The sequence below is a fragment of the Lemur catta genome, chromosome 20 (assembly GCF_020740605.2).
Source record: "Lemur catta isolate mLemCat1 chromosome 20, mLemCat1.pri, whole genome shotgun sequence".
NCBI lineage: Eukaryota > Metazoa > Chordata > Mammalia > Primates > Lemuridae > Lemur > Lemur catta.
The window spans coordinates 3,683,062-3,706,234 of NC_059147.1; the positions used below are offsets into that span (position 1 = coordinate 3,683,062).

At 34.7% G+C, this 23,173-nt stretch overlaps 1 protein-coding gene across 5 annotated transcripts in view; it reads left to right on the forward strand.

The window, feature by feature from the left end:
• Positions 1 to 23,173, forward strand: part of PHKB (phosphorylase kinase regulatory subunit beta) — a 212,607-nt gene that overhangs the window by 16,752 nt on the left and 172,682 nt on the right. For all 5 annotated transcript variants that reach the window (XM_045533352.1, XM_045533356.1, XM_045533353.1 and 2 more), the window contains 3 exons: positions 12,267 to 12,356; positions 14,508 to 14,646; positions 18,106 to 18,205. In XM_045533352.1, the coding sequence (XP_045389308.1) occupies positions 12,267 to 12,356; positions 14,508 to 14,646; positions 18,106 to 18,205 (329 nt within the window). The remainder of the gene's footprint in view (positions 1 to 12,266; positions 12,357 to 14,507; positions 14,647 to 18,105; positions 18,206 to 23,173) is intronic.

The window sequence follows — 23,173 nt, forward strand, 5'->3', positions numbered from 1 at the left end:
TCATCCCTTCTACCAGAGGATCATGTAGTCCTCCTTTCATTAGGGAGTGCTGCTTCAGGATATAATGACACCCTCTGTGGTCAGGGAATTGCCTAGCCAATGAAATGGAAATGATAGGCATAACTGGTCAGCACTAGAGGTTGAGCTGATTGTCCCCCCAGTCCAATTTATTTTCCCACAAATATTTATTTGAGAAACTGAAGTGCTATTTGCTTGAAGGTCTTTGTGGAGGCTCTTGGTGGAGGGTGCGGGCGGAGGTGGGAGGTCGGGTTCCTCCTGTAGTCTTTCGTATCTCACGGCAGCTTATCATTTAAAGCAGAGTAATACCAGTAAACACTGGCTTTGGTAACTCTTTTTTCCTAGGTATCCTTGTAAGATAAGATTCAACAGTCTAATAAAATGAACACACAATGGGGGTAGGTGCTTCAGGTAATAGAATATAATTTTCTCCAAAAAGTAGAGGAAATAGCGGGCAGTCTTCAAATTAACTACAAAAAACTAACAAGTTTAAGGCTGATTTCCATTGTAGTTTCATGTTACAGAAGTAGTTTAGTTTCATTTGCAATAGTATAAGCTGAGTACCTTAAATATCCATTGTCATACTCCAGTTTTTATTTCAATTTTTTGCTACAATAAAATCCTCATAACTAAATTATAATGCAAATTAAAGTACAGCAAAATTTTAATAGCCATAGTGTTCACCCAGAGTCACATTCTTTCAGTTTTGTATTACATAAAAAACTAATAGTCCATAAAAAGTATGGTAAAGTTAAGCTACACTTAGAACAGATATGAAAAATTTTAAGCCAAACTTGATGGTTTGAATAATGTATTGCACGATGAATTAGAACTTAAAGAATGCCTATTAGAGTATTCCAGTTCTGTAATTTTAAATGCTTGTATTAGAAAGTATATTAATTTACATTTTAATATCCTTATTACAGTGTGAGTGTGGAGGCCCAATACTTATTCTGTACTTCTTAATAAGAGATTTGATTCTACTCCCAAGTGTCTTGAGTTTACTTTGTCTTTCACAAGGACAGCTTGTTTTTCTGGGATATTTGACAGTTGGGTGTAGTTAGGCTTAAAGTTTGTTAGTGACTTGTTAGTAAAATTAAAGTTAGCTCTTAATAGAAATGCTTCAGAAATACTCATTTTGGTTATAAAATTTTGCTTGAAGACCTTTTAGCATCACCCCTGTGTAGCACAGTGTTATATTAATATTTTACTGGAGGTGTTTTCCCTCTTCCACCGTAAGTAATGCTGCTTCCTCTGCATTGGTAGAGAAAGTGGTAATCCTGGTTTTCTACACAGCTCCCACACACAGGCACTGAACTACCTGTAGCAACCCAAGGATGTTTTAACATCACATTTATCCTTAATTATATTTTTCTGTTTCTTAAAAATTACTGATTATTTGATATGCTGACTTATAAATCACTATTTGGGTCATCCATTCTTACATTGATCAAGAGGATTCTGATGTTAGCCTGAAAAAGCCAATTGATTGAGAATTCCTTAATTTTCCATTTTGTGCCTAGTCCTGTCCTAAGTGCTGGAGTAGATAATAAAATTTAAGGTAGGGAAGAGAAGGCAATTAGTATTTAATATGCGTTGTGCTAGTTGCTTTGCTTAAAATATTTCATTTGGCTGGGTGCGGTGGCTCACTCCTGTAATCCTTGCACTTTGGGATGCTGTGGTGGTAGGATCACTTGAGGCCAGGAGAGACCAGCTTGGACAACGTAGTGAGACTTCATCTCTACAAAAAATTAAAAGAAAAAATAATTAGCCAGCATGGTGGCACATGCCTGTAGGCCCAGCTACTTGAAATGCTGAGGCAGGAGGATCACTTGAGCCCAGGAGTTGGAAGTTGCAGTGAACTATGATGATGCCACTGCACTCTAGCCCAGGCAACAGAGTGAGACCCTGTCTCAAAAAAAATAAAATAAAACATTTAAATCTCACAACAACTCTGTGAGGTTATATAGTTTTCCTCACTTTTCAGATGAGAAGACCTAACTCAGAGAGAGCCCGAGCCCTGAAAATCAAAAGTGCTATAGCTGTGATTGCAGTCCAGTTCTGTTTTCAAAATCCGTGTTCTTTAGACAGCCTCTTATGTATTGAGACAATCTCGCTCCAGGAGCTTGTTGATATTCTGGGGGTTGGGGAGCAGGGAGCAGGGTTTGTGGGTGGGGAATGGAAGACCTCTCTTGGGTTTAACTTTATTCACTAATGAGTGAAAGTTGGATTGTGAAATATGTGGCTTGGATTCCATTCAAGAAAATTTGATCAGTTAATGATTATATTGTAGGTGGGTCTTTGCAAAAGGCAGTTTCTCATCACAGACTTCCAGGAGCAAATCACTAAAGTCTAAGGGTTGTTCAGAAGTATAGTGTCGGAAAGGTGCCATCTCTGCCCTGTCTTAGCCAGTGATCTAAAACTTCGCTACGTTTCGATGGGAAGAAAAGTAACTAGCATTCATTACCTACAAACTCTACACTGTCTTTCAGAAATATTTCTAGTTTTATTCTGGTTATGAATATTTTTATTTCCAGTTAGTTTACTTTGCTAATTCATAGCTTATTGTGATTTTTTTGATTAACATTCAAGAGTGCCTATATTCATGTTTACAGTACAAAGTAGTATTAATACAATTTTTAATTAGCAGTAATAACATTTATATTAAATATACTGCTGAACTTTGCAAAGACAGGCATATAGACCAGGCTTCATCAAAATATAAATGATAAATGGAAATTGTTCAGGTTCATTTTTCAAAATGCTGAATGGCTTGAAAGTATTATTTCTGTAGGATTTGTGTAGAATAACATATGGCACAGGACAAAAATACCTAAATATCACGTTTTTGTCACTACAATAATAGAAGACATATAAAATTAAATACTTCTTATAAAGATTAAAAATAGTGTATAGTGAAATTCTTTCCCCCATCTTGTAATTCAATTAATAATGAACTAAGACTCTATCATTTAAGTCTTAGAAGTTTGGAATTTAAAATTTTTACTTATAGTGTAAGTATGAAATAATGGCCCTGAGTTTCTCTTGAAAAATCTTGTATGGTCAGATAAGTATTAATATAATGCTTTATGAAGTGATCCACTTGTAAGGCTACATACATTTATTCTAGTAGTGTTACCATTGCCCAAATTATTTTTTAATTATCTTCTTTTATGATTTCATTTACATCCTCCTTTAGAAGCAATAGAAGAACAGAATAGAGTAGAACAGAACAAATTGAATTACTTTATGGTCACAGATTAGGTTATTGATAAGTGACTCTGTCTTAACTTCATCTGCCCTGACACATCACCTTATTTATTGTGGCTGATTCTGAAGTAACTTTTGGCAAGATTTAGACATCACAGTATAATGATTTATTTCATTTGTTCAATAAATATTTATTAAGCTCTCACTATGTGCCAGGCACTACTGTTGGCACTGGGGTTACTGCAGTGAATAAAAAAATAAAAAACCGCTGTTGAGAACCTTAAATAACTTGCACTTTGAAATGCATTTTTTCCCCTGAAAAGGAGTTCCAAAAACTTTTTAGAAAGATTAGAATTGTTAGAATGCCGCTTTGACCTCTCAGAAATCATATAAAACCATAGTATATTATGGCAAGGTACTCTACTGGACTATAAATAAATAAAAGAAAATGAAATAGCTAATTGGGTGATTGGTATTCATAAGGTCAACACATGAGACATCAACCGAATTTAATATCCTTAAATAGATTTTATAGGCCATGCTCCTTCTTTAAAGGTCACTGGAAGAACTTAATACCTTTTTATTAAAAATAAAATGGGACTGGTGGAATGGCCTTTTCACATCTTATTTGGATAAGTTGAATAGACAAATTTTACTTCCTTTTTATAAAGTGTTATTTCATATTTGCCATTTCATATTTTACATTTAAAATGTTTCTTACCCAGCTTGTTATCCACCATGGAGAAACATAGATTTAAAAACTTGAAGGTTCAAATGAACTGTAATAATAAATAGAAGTCATTAAGTAAGTAAAAGTGTACATGTGTATGTATACATAGACATAATTTTGGAGCAGTTTGCTGCTTAAGGCAGAAAATGAAATTAAGGATTAAGGGCTCTTAACTCTTCTCAGTGAAGCATATTTTGATGAGGTTTTATGGTATAAGGAAAAATGTACATATTCAGTTTCTCTTTAGAGAGCCCTGTGTTCAAATTCAGACTGCCATTTAATAACTTGTTTGTGCTTCAATTTAGTACCAACCTCATAACTTTGTCAGAATGATAAAATGGGACAATGTATATAAACAATCTTGTATGATGTATAGTATTTAGGCATTCAAATTTCCTTTTCCTTTTTTAAAAAATTGTACAGATGGTAAATGAATATCTTCTTATGTAATATTTAGCCAATCAGAAATGTATAGAGTAAAAATCACTCATTTTTAACAATTATGTGTGTATCCTTCCAGGCTCCTTGTTCTATGACATTACATTTTTTTACACTGTTTTTTTTTTTTTAGCCTTTCTTGGTATTACAAATAGATCTACTTCATTCCTTTAACTGTTTCAAGTTACTTCATTGAATGGTGTAATAATTCATTTATTTATTCCCAAATTAAGGGCACATTTATTCCTTAACATTTTAAATTTCTGTGCATGGTGGAACTGTACACGAAAGTAAGTCGTAGTTTACATTTTGTTTCTTTGTTTCTCAAGAGAACTATGTGTGATCTTGAAGATGTTTGAAGTGTTGAGTCATGTATAGTGTATTCTATCTTTTAACTATAAAAGTTAACATGTATTTATTCTAAAGTGAGGAAGATAAGTTTTCCAATTTGTATAATGGTTGAAATCTTGCTGAGGAAGTGAGACTTCATCATTAAATCAGAGAAAGTGGATTGGGCAGTAGCAGGAGATAAATCTGTAAACTGGTGAGAATAAATTATAAACTGTGAGACTACATTTGTAAACTGGTCATCAAAAGTTTCCTGAAACACTGCTTGTGCGTCAGGGTTTCCTACATAGAAGTGCAGCTTCTTTGCTACAGTCTATTGGAAGTCAGTTCTCAACACAAGACTAAAAAATAAAAGTATTAAAAAAAAAAGAAAAGGAAAAAAATTCCCCTGAAACATATTTTGTCAGCTTCTCTCCTTCTTTCCCACCAAACATTTACTACCATCTACCATGTACTAGATATTGTTCCTATTATTGATCAGCTTCCACTATAGTATGGGAGATAACACATTAATCAAACAATGAAATGAAATGTATTGTGATAAGCAAGAGCCATCATTAAGGTGTTTACCAAGTGCTGTAGGAATGCAGAAGACAGAACAGTTAACTCTGTTAACTCTGCCTGTGGGAATTCAAGAGGGCCTCCCCTAATCGTGTGGATCACTCAGTTCAATTTAATAAATATTTACTGAGAACCTCTGATGTGCCAGCATTAGGGCAACAAAATTGCAAATGTATTGGAGTAACTTGTCCTTTCTCTAGTAGCATCCTTCTAGTTTGTGTCAGTGGAGGAGTAAAAGGGATTTTAAAATGAAGAAATTATGGTCTGAAGTTGATGAAATTTAAATTTCAAAGTTGCTGGAAAATACATTGTATCTTATATAGAAGAATCATAGGATAAACATATAGATTATTATCCTCTGGGAACATTTATTATCTTGGTAGGTCAAAAATTAACATATTAATAATTTACTGATAAACTGCAGATGTGCTTTGCATATATCTTGGATGTTCATGTACAAGCCTGTCTCTTTCCTCTGTTGAACATCTCATGCCTACCAGGTCGCATTCTTCCTACCCTGTTTATCCTCTGTGTGTATATGTGAGTACAGGGAATATATAAACTTCATGACACTCTGGGACTGTTTGACCCTTTATAATAAAAGATCTTCAGATTCTGCTTAGTTCTTGATGATCTTGGGGAACATCTTAGCCCAGGGATTTTTATTATTCACTGCTTCTTTCTACATTGTTTCTTCTTAGATTATTGACCTGTGCACTTGAGAATCTTCAAAAACTACACTCCTCAGGCTCTCAGAGACTTGTTCCCGACTCTGAAAAATCACAACTCTTAACATGTCTTGTATCTGTAATGTTAACTGTTCACTACAGCTAAGGCAGTAGAAGAGCCTAAAGTTGCAATCATTAGAACTGTTAAACTTCAACTTGCTCAGTTCATAAAGTTAGACAATCATTAATAAAATGCAAATGGTAGATACTGATTGATTCTTTCCTTGGGCTAAGAATCTTTCACAAATTTTGTGTATTTTTTTTTTTTTTTGCTAGAATCAAAGACCCAAAGAAATATGGAAGTATGCTGCCTATGTTTCAACTTTAAGTGTCAGTATCCAGTATTGAGTGCCATATAACTTTTTTTTAATAAATCAACATATGTTTTTTAGGCAATGAGGATTTTTACAGGCATTAATGAAACTATACATAAAGCGCTGACTATTTTATCAGCTATTTGTAAACATTATATGCCTGTGATAGGTTTGAAATCTTGCCCAAAAATGTATCTGTGAGAAAATGCTACAGTATTAGAGTTTTTACATAGCTTTTGAAAATTGTTTTACTATTTCAAGAGGAAATGGTCCGTTTGAATCCCATAACTTGTTCTCTGCTTATGACTTTTATGATAAATGAATCTTTCCATTCAATATTTTATAACAAAAAAAATCCAAAGTGTGATCCTTTTAAAAATTATGGAATACACTACTTACTTTAAAAGTGGTTTAGAAAACACATTCCCAGTAGATCCATACCTAAATGCAAAATTTCATTTTTTACATAATAAAAACCTTAGCAGAAAATTGAGATGACTATACATATACTCTATGGGTTGTCAAAAACCATCTTAGGAAAACTGGAACCAAATGAGAAAAGATAAATGTTTTTGACTCTTAGAATTTTTTATATTATAACATTGATAAACTAATGAAAGCTCAGGGGAAAATATTTATAATGGAAATATTAGGTATATAGTAAACATATACAAAGAGCTTTTAGAAATTGATAGCAAAAAGACTTAATAAAGCAATTGCAAATGGCAAAAGAATATAGACCATTCACAGAAGAGCAAATCCAAACAATTTGAAAAGATTCTCAAACTCACTAACAGTATGGAAAAGAAAATCAGGTAAAAGTGAAATACTACTTGTGTCAGATTAAAAAAACTTTTACAAGATTAGAACACTTAAATTTCTGGTAGTAATATGAATTGTTTTAGCTTTTTAAAAATGCAATTTGCCATTATTTTGAAAAAACTACACTTATTTAATTTAATACTGCTTCTGCAAATTTATTCCAGGGGTGGGAAAACTTTTTCTATAAAAAGCCAGAGAGTAAATATCTTAGGCTTTGCAGACCATATGTTTTTTGTTGCAACTACTCAATTCTGCATGGTGGCTCTGACTGCAGAATTGGGAAGGCATGTGTAGTAACATGGTATTATATGGTATATATAGTCTAATGTCTATATAGGCGAAACTAAATTCAAGTGCATATATAATAGCATAATGTAGTAAAATAATTAGGAATTGATGGGTTTTGAGTATTTATTGCCTTTGTTTTTAATGATTATTTAGTTGTAAGTTTACAAAATTTAATTTTCAATAATGAATGTTTGTACACCAGCTCCCATAATTCCTGAAAATTTAACCATGGGATTCTCTCCAGCTGGTATAGCTGGCTCCAGCACACCACTGACTATATCTAAGTATAAGGATATTTTTGCAGTATTGTTTATGGTGGCAAGAATAGGAAACAAATTATATACCCACTGATGGGGCAATAGTTGAATAAGTTGTGCTATATCTATCCCATGGAATATAAAGCAGCTATTAGAGCCATTGCCTTGGAGTGATTTCCACGTATGTTGTTAAATGAGAGGAGCAAGATGCAAGGTTGGATCTATGTCATATAAAAATGGAATCCATTTTTATAAAACAGGGAATTATTGACTCTCCGCTCATTTATGCCTATGAGAAAATCAGAATTCTCTAGGCCTTTGTAAGGATTTAGATTTATAATAAAATTCTCTATCTTGTGAATGAACAAACTTGAGTCAGTGTTTATAGTTTTTTTTTATTTGTTTGTTTGTTTGTTTGTTTTCTGAGACAGGGTCTCTTGTGCTGGTTGCCTAGGCTGGAGTGGTGAAGTGATGTGACCGTAGTTCACTGCAGCCTTGAACTCCTGGGCTCAAGCCATCCTCCCACTTAAGCCTCCCTTATCCTTATAGCTGGGACTACAGGCACCTGCCACCATGCTTGGCTATTTTTTTGTTTTTTAATTTTTTGTAGAGATGGGGGGGTCTAGCTTTGCACGGGCTGGTCTCAAACTCCCAGCCTCAAGCAATGCTATCCTCCTCGGCCTCCCAAAGTGCTGGGATTACAGACTTGAGCCGCCACACCTGGCCTTGACTCAGTTTTTAAATAAAATTTATCCTGTGAGTGGTATACTGTCTTCACGTTCTAAACCTTTTCATGTGTATCGCTTCAAAAAAAACTTAGTGCGTAGTATCTCATTTCTTAAGACATGTACATTTTTCTATGTTTACAACTCTGAGCATTAAGTATGTTTATGTTTATAATTTCATGCCCTTCTGGATTTTAATTGCTGCCTTCATGTTTATATGGAAACTTATTACTTGAAATTGCTATTATTTTCAGAGATTGCAATACAGATATTCCCTGTTCTTTGAGCCCCACAGGAGGACGGAATTTTTCTGTCCTTTGTATTCTAAGATAACTCCACCACTCTCTTCTTTGTTTCTTTCTTATTCAAAACCCTACCTTGCCTTTCATACCGAAACTTTCAGCCGAGGTATGGCTGCTAGCTGTATGGTCCAGAGTCTTGTGCATACACTTTACATATTAATTGAGTGAATAAACAATGATATTTATCTTACTCTATTACTGTATATGGAGAAATGATAAAGCTGCTTTAGGGATTGTCAAAGTCTTGATGAGTAACATTTTTGTTATGTATTAAAGAGCTTTGAATCAGATGATGAAAAGTCATATTCTAAAATAATAGACTGTTGCTATTGTAGTGGTTTGCTGATCAGTATTTCTCTTTAAAAATCTTTTTTATTCTTTTAATGGTTGCTATTTTAATTACTAATGTTATTTGTGATTTCTTAAGAGCTACTGCATAATACTCCACAAACTTATTGGTGTTTTGTAGTGCAAAATTCAGAAAGTATATACCTCTGTTAAGTTTACACTCTTTCTTAATATTGTTTTGGGTTCAGGGAAGTATCTTAGGAAACTGCTTTAATCTTCTTGTTAGTAAGTAGCCCCTTCCTACTTTTTGATAAAGCTGTAAATATTCCTCTTCAAGTAAAAACTTCTGCCCCTTGTTCTTTTGTACTGCTCTTTGTCAGGATATGCCTTGACAGCGTGTCCTGGAATGAAGGTTGTATTTTTCTAGTGTGAAGGAAATTAGCTGGTAAAAAAATCATATTGACATGTTTAAACTCGTTTTACAAACTTGAGATAGCTGCTAAGTTTTATTTTACTTTATCATGCCTGGATATAAACATGATTCAAATAGGAAAAGCTTAGAAGAGAAAAATTTATATTTGAAAAATTCATTTCAGTTTGAACTCTAATTATTTCTTAGATTTTTCTGTTTTGCATTTTTAAAATTTTCTTTGAGAATTTGTGTCCCATTAATTACCTTCTCTTCCACATTTTTATTTGTAATGATGCTTTTCAGATGTCTAATTTTTGTTTAAAATGTTACCATTGATTAATTTTCCTTTTACTTCAGATTTATAACACTATTCACCATAAATTATATGGAACATACTTGTTTAATTTTATATCGTTACTTTAGAAGCAATACAGTGGTGATCACTAAAATGTTAACATTTATCTAAATAAGCTATTCTTAACTTACCATGAGTTTTCTTGGAAGATACAGGAAGGTACAAAAACTATTGACTCCTACTGAATTAAATTATTTTACTTTTTCGCTTTTCTGTTATGCTTTGAACATCTTCTCTTTTATCTTTTATTGAATAAAAGATATTTATTTTCTTAAAGTCTGATTTCCCTTTTATTTTTTGTTGCTTCTAATAAAACTCCATTGGTGATTATTTTGAGAAAAATCAGATGACAGAATCATTTGTTTATTTAGTCTTAAATGTAATAGCACTTTTAAAGATAATTTTTTTTTTTTTTTTTTTTTTGAGACAGAGTCTCACTCTGTTGCCCAGGCTAGAGTGCTATGGTGTCAGCCTAGCTCACAGCAACCTCAAACTCCTGGGCTCAAGCAATCCTCCTGCCTCAGCCTCCCGAGTAGCTGGGACTATAAGCATGTGCCACCATGCGTGGCTAATTTTTTCTATATATATTTTTACTTGTCCAGATAATTTCTTTCTGTTTACTAAAAACAGCTCAGGCTAGTCTCGAACTCCTGACCTTGAGTGATCCTCCTGCCTTGGCTTCCCATAGTGCTAGGATTACAGGCGTAAGCCACCACACCCAGCCAAAGATAAATATTTTAAAATATAAAACTATGATATATCATTAAAATACTCTTTCAAAATCAATTCGCCTACCAGTGTAATACAGGTTGATTTTAGTTTTTATGTATTCTACCTTTATCTGTATGCACATGTATTACTTATCTAATTTGAATGGTGATTTTATTCTTTGCATATAAATCAAAATACTAGTTCTGCTAATAGAGACCTAAATAAAAACAGAAATGTCACTTTCCACTCCAGTAAAGGTGTCCCCTTTAATCTTTGTATATACATACACACAATTTGTAACTTGTGACTATTTGTATAACGTGATTTTATTTTCTTTCTTAGTGGGTGAGCTTCACTGGAATTGTGTAGACTCCCAGAGCTTAGTGACTTATGTACTAGCAGTGGCCATATTTTTCCTTCCCAATTGCCAGGCTACCCATGTACTTGTAGCTGCCCAGACCTAAGTGAATGCAGGAAAGCAAAGGGCATGGCTGGGAGGGGACGCAAGGAGTCCTGATGGTCTCCTCCTGTCTGTTGAACGGTCTCTTTGTTCTTCACTGTGGAGCCATTCCAGTGGATGCCATTGTGAAGACTCTTTTTTAGAAAACCTCTTCACTCAGAGCAGGTTATTTCCTATAACCTGTTTTTATCCACAAATCATCTCTATTTCCAACAGAAGGTAATGGGACTGTTGCCTGACTGTATAGGTCCTTTCCTTACTTCATAATGTTTAGTATCTGCCTAAACGTAAAGAGCTTCCCAATAACCTGGCTTTAAACTAGCATTACAGACATAGCAATTTTATGAGCATGAATGCTTTAATTTTCTTTAAAAACAGCATCTTAATGCGTCCAACATGATTTCCCCCCATAAGTAAATTATAGGTTTGTTTTTGTGTTATGTTGTTAGGCTATATGGTATGCATTACCTGAATCCAGAGGTGGTTTAATTGTGACCTTGAGATGTTTGTCATTTCTGAGTGCTTTTAACAAGAATGAGAGACAGTACTTAGTTGGATGGCTGAAGGTTCAGATGTCTTTCTTTCAATCAGCAGTTGAGAAAGTGCACTAGTCAAGTGAACAATTTTCTGTATCCATTTTGTGGCAAATTATCATGATTATTGTGTGTAGCTTTTGAGCAATGTCCTCTGCTAACACCTTGCAGTAGTTTTCATGGCTGAGAAGTAGAAATGATCTCTACTGATAGTCCAGATAGTAAGAGTATTATCTACCTCAAAGAAAGTAGAGGCTTAAGAATTTCCGCGTGAAACCCAGCTAGATGTTTGTTGAGTGGATGGCTTTGGAATATGAAGCATTATCTTCTTTACTTGAGGTTTTTGGTTTTTGTTTGAAAGAAAATCGTCTGATGAAGCATCAACATAAGGAATAAGGTTTGGATTTGGGGGCACATAATTAGATACATTTCTTAATAATTAGAAATTACTGAGCTAGTGACTACTCCATGACTGTTGGTGATAGTTGAGTTGTTTGGACCAGGATACACAGGACTGAGTTGAACTGAGTGGCTGGGGTAAGGGTGGGAATATCCCGGGACGTTCAGGGGTCTTCTATGCTCATTTCAGGGGTGCTTTCTTCTCATTCCTTCCCTCCTCAAACGTTTTTCCAGTAATGAAGTATGGTAGTTCACATATAAAAGTGAAAATTAGATTGTTAAGTAGTGTTCTTCATTTGTTTAGAATTTTTCTTTGTTTATCTGGGTAAAAATGACTGAATTTGATAGGTTTTCATTTTTCTTTTAGGCTCAGTTTATGAACCTCTTAAAAGCATTAATCTTCCAAGACCTGATAATGAAACTCTGTGGGATAAATTGGATCATTATTACAGAATTGGTAAGCAAAATCTGAGGAACACAAGCCCTTAGATAGCTATGATTAGTGTTTACTCTGCCCTAGTTATATTGTGCACATTATATAGATGATACTGTTTTATCATTTGATGTTGGGGTGGTTTCAGCACTTAGCCGGCTACATATTCCAGTCACACATGATACCAGGACTATAAAAGGAATCTGGCAGGTCATATCTGGCCCTTGAATAATTTTAAAACTGTCACCATTATCTTCTCTGCACGTGTGTTTTTCAAATTTTTTTAAATTTTTATTTTTTTTGAGACAAGATCTCACTCTGTCACCCAGGCTGGAGAGCAGTGGTACAATCATAGCTCACTGTAACCTCGAACTCCTGGGCTCAGATGATCCTCTTGCCCCAGCCTTCCAAATAGCCAGGATTACAGACCCATGCCACTACACCCAGCTATTTTTTTTTTATTTTTTGTAGAGACAGGGTCTCACTCTATTGCCCAGGTTGGTCTTGAACTCCTGGCATCAAACGATCCTCTTGCCTTGGCCTCCCAAGCCGCTTCTGTGTTTTTTGAACCTTCCTAAACATTACCAGGTTTGAAATTTGGAGGATGTTTTTTGATTAATATACAAATATTTCACAAAAATATTAACTTGCTCATTTACCTATGTATAGTTCCCAGGTAGTGCTGAACCTTTTGCGTCCGTCTCTAATTCATTGAGCTGTAAGAGGTAATTTCAGGTTACCATTATTGTTATCATGTCCCTGATTTTTTGTTTGTTTTGTGTTTCCAGGCTCAGCCTGGCAAATTTTGTTTTACAATGTGAGTAAGCAACTTTGAGATATCTGTGTATGGGACCGTTTGTTCATCAGAACAAATACTGGAATGCTTATTAATTTTTTGTCAGTTTTTTTCCTGTGTCATTTGCTTATCCTAGTATGGCAAATAACATAAAATTTGATTTGTCTCTCCCTAAGATGTGACTACTTTTGTCTATTGCAACCTCATGTAAAACTTCAATTCAGCTTATTTTGGTCAAGATTCTAGCATACATTCTTATGTTTCCCTTTTTATTATCTTTGTAGCAATAACTAAAGAGAACTAACTACATTTTTAAAGGAAATGTTAATTGCTTATTTCGGACTATGAGGATCAATTTTTTTTACTGGGCATAGTAAATAGCTTGGTATTCTGAAAGAAATGTTCATGATAAGATCATTTTAGTCTGAGAAAAAGAAATAGAAATCTTAATTCTTTTATTTGTGTGAAGGACCAGAGTGTTTTATACTTTTGAAAAACTGTTCTAAAAAGTAGTCAACATATGCCAGTCTAGATTAGATTAATTTAATGTATTTTGTGAAAAAACATTACTCATCCATTTATAGTTAGACAGGAATAAAATAGCTTTTAGGAAATGTAATTTTAGTGTGCTTACCTATTTTAGGACTCTTTCATAGATAATAAAGTAATAAAAAATAAGATAATGAAACAATATTTGACTTTTATTTAAGTAAAATGTTCACAATTTACTTGCTGTTGTTTTTATGTTACATGAGGATGGGATTCAGTTTGAAATGTTCACCATATCCCTAACATGTACAATATTATAAGTAAAGTGAATACTGTACATTCCTTGGAAAACCAGGCACAAATTAGTCATCAGTGAAATGCAGGATTTTGGCCTGTTCTATGATCTGTCCTCATCCTTTCTAAGCTGTTGATAATTTACTTTACTTATAGCAGTTGAGTTGACTTTGTGATTTAGCAACGGTACTCTTTGTTGTACATTTGCTGTAAGTTTCCCTATTGAACTCATTTTTAAAATTATTATGCTCAACTTTTTGGTTGATCCTTTTTTCCCCCCCTCCCCGTACCTGATGTTGTCCTACTAAGACCTATAACATGTATTGAAATTAACTAGGAGGTGCTAATGTCTTTTTAAGTCCTGATTAGCTGAGTCCCTTCCTGAAAACTGGAAAAACCCCTTCATACAGGGATGGATTTCCTCTTAGGCTGGAGTGACATGAAGTTATTTCCATGTCTTGAAAAGTTTATTACTATAGCTAAGTTCAGAAACATTATTGTCAGAAGTGGGGTGAGGAAACCAAAGAGGATTAAGACATCTGCCCAAGGGAAGTGGCTGGCTGTGTGATTCCTCTCTGTCTCGCCTTCATTTGCAGTCAAGTCAACACTGCTCCTGTATCAAAGTCCAACCACGGGTCTCTTTCCCACGAAAACATGCGGTGATGATCAGAAGGCCAAGGTCCAGGACAGCTTGTACTGTGCTGCTGGGGCCTGGGCTTTGGCTCTTGCATACAGGTGAGCTGGTGTGTGTTCTCCTAGTTACCTCCACGTCTCGGTAATAGGGTTTTGTGGGACCAAGACAAACTGAGGAGCTATCTTTCAGCTCTGCTGCTGACGTACTGTGTGACCTGTGACTGCTCATATCCTTTTCAGGCCTCTAAACCCTTTCATTTTCTAAGGATTACATGAGAACAGTTCTAACATTTTATAACTTTGTGACCAAAATTTTTTGTCTCTAAGTTTCTAAATCAGTGTTAGTCTTTGATAGAATTAACTACCTACCCATTCTCATTGAGTTGATTGGTTTCAATAAAGAGGGAATTGATGGTGATTGAATTTTGCTGATGATAAAATTAGAGTCCAGAGTACTTAACAGATTTGTTCAAAATTATACAGCTAGTTAATGACAGAGACAGGGCCAGGACTCCTTTTTTTTTCTAGTTCATTGGTTTTCCCACTGTTCTTCATTGAGGTATTGGTTATTAAATTTGGTTGTAAGTCAAATAATTATTTCATAAAGTAAAAAAAATTTTTTTTCACAATATAAAATTTCTCTTTACTTAATTTATTTCATTATACATAGAAAGCACTCAATGTGAAACCTGACACATAGTCATTAGTAACACATTTTAGCCATTTAAAAAATTTTTAAGATTTAGTTTTGAATATTAACTTTCTGAAAGTGACCTGTGTGTGTATTTTTGATTTAAAAATTGTGTCTTCCATGTGAACATGATTCGTCTGTTTTAATTCACTGATGTGTTCAATTTTAAAATGAAAATCAGATACTGACATAATATGAAGCAGTTATCTTTAGCACACTTGAATGATAATGTCACTGAAAGCATTTCCTTACTTACATATTCTATGTAAGTTCAATATAGGTTTATTAAATGTATAACTGCTACTGATTTTAGGAGTATAGGAAACATTGATAACACCTGAACCAACTGGTTAAGCCAGTTATGGACAGACTGACATTAATTGCCCCTCCTGATTTGACATAATGGGAAGTACACCTCACCTGTGCTAACATTTTACCAAAATATCTCACGTGAGTCGACACATGAATAAACAATCAGACAAAGCTACATTATGGCTTATTATAAGACAACTTGCCTGGACTCTTTAAAAATGTAGGTATCATAGAAGATTAGAAAATAAGTATGGGAATGGCTAGATAAGAGAGACTAAAGAAATGTGACAGCCAAATGCAATACATAATTCTTAATTGGATCATGCAATAAAAAATACTATAAAGTACATTTTGGGGATAATTTGATAAATTTGAGTCTAGACCATATGTTAGATAATATAGTACCAGTATTAAATTCTGCAGGTGTAATAATGGTATTATGGTTATATAGGAGAATCTCCTCGTTTTTTTACAGATATTTCTGAAGTGTATAGCAGTAAAGGGTCATGATGTTTGTAGCTTACTTTTATTTATTTATTTGTTTGTTTGTTTGTTTGTTTGAGACAGAGTCTCACTCTGTTGCCCAGGCTAGAGTGTCGTGGCGTTAGCCTAGCTCACAGCAACCTCAGACTCCTGGGCTCAAGTGATCCTACTGCCTCAGCCTCCCGGGTAGCTGGGACTACAGGTGTGCACCATGATGCCCGGGTAATTTTTTCTGTATATTTTTTAATTGTTTGGCTAGTTTCTTTCTATTTTTTTTTGTAGAGACAGGGTCTCACTCTTGCTCAGGCTGGTCTAGAACTCCTGAGCTCAAGTAATCCTACTGCCTCAGCCTGTACCTTACTTTTAAACAGTGAAGAAAAAACTTAGAGAGGCAGGCCGGGCGTGGTGGCTCACACCTGTAATCCTAGCTCTCTGGGAGGCTGCGGTGGGTGGATGGTTTGAGCTCAGGAGTTTGAGACCAGCCTGAGCAAGAGTGAGACGCCCGTCTCTACTGAAAAATAGAAAGCTGGACAACTAAAAATATATATATAAAAAAATTAGCCAGGCATGGTGGCACATACCTGTAGTCCCAGCTACTCAGGAGGCTGAGGCAGGAGGATTGCTTGAGTCCAAGAGTTTGAGGTTGCTGTGAGCTAGGCTTACACCATGGCACTCTAGCCCGGGCAACAGAGTGAGACTCTGTCTCAAAAAAAAAAAAAAAAAAAAAAAAAACTTAGAAAATGCAAGCTAATGTTAACAATTGGTGAATCTAGGTGAAGAGTAAAAGGTGTATTCATTGTAGCATCTTTTTAGCTTTTTTGTAGATTTGAAATTTTTCTAAATAAAATGATGAGGGAAATTTACTTTAACAAATACAAGTGTGGAGATGGCAAGCATATGAGCAAAAGTCAGACATTAACCGTTTCCCAAAAGGCTGCAAACATCTGATAGAGCTTTTATAGTCCTTACTTTACAGGGCACACTATCTATGTATAATTTGCCTCTGTTAAGATGCTTCTGACTTCGGGGGTGGGGGTGGGGGGGAATACTGATGTCCAGATCAAATTTATGCTAGTTTTACTACAATGCCTGCATGAGAAAGAAGGAATGATGTGCTAAGGATGAATAACTTATTTTTTACTGACGTTAACCATATTGTTTCAAAATCATAATCATTCTTTCCAATAGTGAGTATTATATGAGATCTATAATTAAAGCAGGAGGTAATTATAGTATACTTTTTAAGGAGACAGGTGATACTTTCTATCAAGTGAGAATGATTGCCAGATATTTTAGTTAAGATTAAGTGAAACAATGAATAAGTCACTTTTATTTTTCAGTAGTGAGTAACTCTCATCCACCTTTTGAAAGTTACTAAACTGTAATAAAGAGCAACTTATGGACAGAAATAACATCTTAACCTAGTTTAATAGTTAGATTTTAGCTGTTCTTTATTTTTAAAAGTAAGCAATGTAAACTATGATCAGTTGATTTTAAATGAAAGCCTGAGAATATAAACTTTTATGCAAAAATACATCATGTACCATCCTGGATGTGTGTTTAAATGAAGGCATCCTTGACTGGGACTAGAGTGCCGGCCCCAGCAGTATTAAACACATGGTAGAGCGAAGAAGGCAGATGCCTACCTTATCCAAGGCAGGTCCCCAAATCCAAGTGACCATAGCATAACCTAACGGGACAGGCAATAAAAATTGCCTGTACCTCATAACAGTGAGTTTAAGAAATCTGTTGGCAGATTTTTTTTCCAGTGTAGAAATATCCTTTAAAGTTTTAGCCAAATCATTGTAGAAAATATTGTATACTATTTTTAAAGCACTTGGCTTACTTCCTTAAAAGAAGGAGAAGAAAAAATATACACAAGTTTCATCACAGGATTTTTTTTTTACTGCTACATTTCTACTTCTGCTGGGAAAATGGAATTTCACTGTGACAAAGTTAGTAGACATCACCAGAACACAGGATTAGCCAGATAGTTAAATACTTAATTATCAAAAGTTCTGCTTCCTTTTCAAATGCATTTCCAATTTGTTCCATGAGTTATCTTTCTCACACAGGCGCATTGATGATGACAAGGGAAGAACCCATGAGCTGGAGCACTCAGCTATAAAATGTATGAGAGGAATTCTTTACTGCTATATGCGTCAGGCCGATAAGGTAAAAACACTGTGTGTGGACTGGAATTTTCACATCACTCTGAGGGATTAATTTAACCAATACAGCAATAGCATCTTCTGGAATGTCCTTTAAAAAGGTAAAGCCACATCCTAGGGCAGTCTAGATAGGTGAAAATAGCCTCTGCTTTCCTAGCCCAGGGTTTTGAAATTCTGAAATTGAAGGAATAACTTAAGCAAGAGGTGATTGAGAATTGTTATTTAAACTTGGATTTGTTTGTGTTTCACACCTGGTGTTTGCTTGATAAAGACTCAGTTTTTCAGAAACCTCACAAATATCCATAATTGTAATCAATATTATATTACTTAAAATACTTGTCAAAATTACTTTTGGACATGTAAATTTCTCTTTAACTTTAATTTAAAAACATAATACTTCATTCATTTGCATGCAAAGAAGCTAAGCTTTACAGGGTTATGTGGAAATTAAAGAAAATAAGTATAACATTTTTAAAACTGTAAAGCTCTATACAAATATAATGTGAAATTCCTTCTACTTACCTACATCTCTGTGTCCCCAGGTCCTAATATAGTAAGTGTCCACGTATACACATCTGTGTGTCCCTAAGACCACCCCCAGGTTTGATGATTCACTGGGAAGACTCACATGACTCAGCATACAGCCATAGTCATAGTTATAGTTTATTACAGTGAAAGGAGACAGAGCATATTCAGCAAAGGGAAAAAGTACATGAGGAACAGGATGGAGGAAACCAAGTGGCAACTTCCAGGAGTCCTTTCCCAGTGAGGTCACAGAAACGCACTTAATTTCCCTAGCAACTAATTATGATCATACATATAAAATGTCTACCAGGGAAGCTCATTAGAAGCTCAAGGTTTTTATTGCCCTAGGTTTTTATTGGTGGCTGGTCACATAGATACCGTCTGTCTAGCACTTCCCAAAATTCCAGACTTCCAGAGGGAAACCAGTTGTTTAGTATAAACCACATTGTTTATTTAATCAGTTTAGGCATAGTGAGCTACTCTTATGAGGGAATGGTGGAAACCTCCTCAAAATCCAAGTTTCTATTTACCAGCCAAAGGCCAACCTTATAAGCAGTTTTTTCTAAGGTTAGCCATCTCAGGCCTACTATATTTATAACTCTTTTGTGGACAGTCAGCATAAACTAGTAGACTGATTTCTAGTCTGTTACCAGCTGTGTGATGTTAGACAAATTATTTAACTTCCATGTGCCTCAATTTTTTTCATCTGTGAAATTTGAGTAGTCATAGAACCTCCCTTGTAGGGCTCCTGTGAGGATTGAGAAATAATACACAGAAGCAGCTAGCACAGGGGCTGGTACCAGGTGAGCATACGGTAAATATTTGTTGTTATCTTTAGTATTATTCCCTCTCCTGTCTAGACCACATGCTTCAGATATGTTTCCTACTTCCACATTTTAGCACACCAGTAACTATGTGGGCAGTTTTGATCACTTAATATTTTATATTTTTTATATGAATATAAGTTTTAATTTATGTTTGAAAAGAATTTAAAAAATATGATAGCAAATCTTCTCCTTAAGACCTGTATTTGAAGTCAGAACTTTTAAAAAAATCATTTATATTCTGCCACAAGAATATAACAACAAGAAATACTAGTTGGCAGAAAAAGTAAATTTATTTATAAGCCAATAATAGAGATGTATGAAAACCCTGTAATTTATCTACTAGGATTTAACTTTGCAAATCATAATTGTAAAGGTTTTTTCAGATGCTTGAAATAAAATAGTATGTCATAGATTGATATACTGGAATTAAACTAGTATGTCATGTTATATTGATGAAATTGTGATTAATTTTTTCCTAAGTGTGAGATGTTACTGTTTATTTCACATGTATCATTTCATGAATGCCTAATGTCTTTATGAATTCAACTTTTCTCTCCAGGAAACATTGGGAGAACCATGAATTTCATGAGTTTTCTAAACAAGCTGACAGACTTAAATTAGAATTGTTTATCAGAAGGAAGGCAATGATGTAATACAATAACTTAAGGTTTTTTCTTTGTGGCATGAGTAACTAATTGTTAATGGCCTTTTCTAAGTATAATTATGTTTTCTTTTAAATACAGTTTGAGTGTGACTTAAGCTGTCTTAAATTCCTTAAATTACAAATGACTAGCATGTCTTTCCTTGTATAGCCATGATGGTGGACCAATAAAATAAATGTGAGTTGTAAGAATGTGTGGATCATATTGAGTATTGATGCATACCAGAAAAGGCTGGATTTTGATATTCTTATGAGTAAAAGATGCTTTATAAATTTTAAAGCATTTTCATTGTTATAATCTTTCTTGATCCCTATAACCTTTTAGAGTAGGAAAGGAAAATATTACTATAACCCACATTTGCGTGTAAGGAGCTGACTCAGGGCGCTGGAACCGTGCACCCAGCCAGTGCCTCCATCACAGGGCCACGTCGTACTGCTCTCACCATTCTCTTCCTCTAGTCCTGGCCATTTCCTTTGTGGTACTATAGTAGTCGAGGATACGAACGTATTTTAAAATGTGACACAGTTATCTTTTGGCCTTTCCTTGAAACTAAAGCAAAGCACATTGTAGTGTTCATTTGCTGTTTGACCCTCTTTGTCTTCTGAAATACAGTCATGACCTAGAAAGTCTAAGTCTTCTCCACTTTTATTGATTTCTCATTATGAAAGATGGTTCCTGACATATTTTCCAAAAATACTAGCTAAAAAATATTTTAAATTTATTATGAATTTGAGTGAATAGAGTTGTCCTTGATGCGCAGAACAAAGCAATATGATTATTGCGTTTTACTGTCTTCACACTTATCTTAATGCCTGCTTATTAATGTCAAATATATTTTACCTCTAAATGTTCACATACCTATTCTTTCATGTACTTTCTTTTCTAATACTCCTTAAGGAGAAGCTTTCATAGTTTTTCAAAGTTGATTCATTCTGCAATAGTAGGAAGGCAGAGATTTGCTTTGTAATAGGCTATACATGTTGCTGTGCCTAATTATCTACTTAAAAATTATTTAAAATGCTACTAAGTAGTTTCTAATTAATGAGAAATCATTAAGATTTTATAAAATTTATTCTTCCAGGATTCCCTTATGAGATGATTTTTTTCCCTCTAAGTGAATATTTTAAGGCTATAAATTAAGAATGGATGACAAAATACTCAATTATCTTTTTCCAAATGAGGTTTATTCACAGTGATAACAGTTTTTTGGGAAAAATGTAAGTAAAATGCTAGTGGAAAAAATGTTATTCTAGATTTATTTTAGTCTAGAAAGTTTTTCTTTAGTCATTATTTTTACTTGTCAGATGCCAGGTATCACATAAAATACTAATTAATGTCCTCATATTTTTTGGCTGCTTTCAAGAGAACTTTTTATTTATAATGGACATACAGCATGCTCCATTAATCTTCAAAGCTTATAGAGTTTAGACTTTATTTTTTTCTGAAATTTTAAATTACTTGTCTTTTAACAGCTTCAAAACTCAAAGTATAGTTATATAATTCCCCATTTGAGCATCTTTAATCATTTAGTAGTTGCTTTCCTCCTGACACAGTGATTGAATATAAATTCTCCTGCTGGGTTCTTGCATGTCTTGAAGACAAATGACAAAAACCACCTTGTCAACTGCAGCAGTCACTTTATTAAATTGTTGAAACCTTATCCTTTTAGATCTATATCAAGTGGGAAAATGTATTTTGTTTGAACTTAGCCACAGTTTTGTATAGGAGCCCAGAATAATGTTCCGGACTTTGAGATAATAATCATGGCAATGTGGAAGGAGAGAGAGCACATGAATTTCTATTTCTGTAGTTTCAGGCTATTGCCAGCAGTTTCAGATATTGAGAAGAGATAACCACCCTCTCTGAGTTAACACTGGATACCTTGGTCACTTTATGAATAGAGAATATATATCCCTTTCTGTACCTTCATTCACTTGGTCCTGATTACCTACTGAAAGGTCCTGACTTTCGTTTTGTTGATCAGGTACTTCAGTCATAAGGGAAGGCTCTGCTTGTTTGTGCAGGGCCCTTGGAGATGGTAAAAGTTTATCAGCGCTCTAGAAGAGAATTGTCCAGTAGGACTTTCTGTGATGACAGAAATGTTCTGTATTATTATTGAGCAATATAGTAGCCACTAGTCACATGTGGCTATTGTGTACTTGAAATATGGCCACTACGACTGAGGAGCTGAATTTTTCATTTTATTTAATTTTAATTAATTATAATTTAATTTAATTAGTCACATGTAGCTAGTAGGTACCATATTGGACAGAGGAGCTTCTAGAAGCTGACAAGATAGTGAGAGTCTAAAGGAAAACTTTCTCTACTCCCAGCACTTCTGGCACCAAACATGTAGCTTTTCTACACCAAGCAGTTCTCCAATTTGAGACATCAACTGGCTATTCTACAATTTAATGCAATTCACCAGTAACAACCTGAGGTTACCACAGATCCCACAGGTTAAGGGCTGAGTCCCCCAAGAGTGCCCCCAACTTCAGATACCAGTTTTAAATAGTGGGTCCCAGGTTACCCGCCCTTCTGTCTGGAAAAACTGGGGATTCCCATGATCCCTTCTTCAGGTTCAATAATTTGTTATAATAGCTCACAGAACTCACAGAAACACTTTGCTTGCTATTACCAGTTTGTTATAAAGGAGATCTTAAAGGATACAAATAACAGCCAGATGACATAGGACAATGTCCAGAAGGGTCTCAAGCACAGGAGTGTCTGTCTCTGTGGAGTTTGGTGTGCACCACACTCCTGGCATGTGGATGTGTTCATCACCCCAGAACTCTTCAAACTGTGTCATTTAAGGTTTTATGGAGGTTGGATTATGTAGGCATGATTGATCAGATCATTGGCTGTTGGTGACTGACTTAATCTCCAGCCACTCTCCCTTTCTCCCCTTCCCCTGACGTGAGAAAGTAAGTTGTGTGGGTGGGAGGGCTAAAAGTTCCA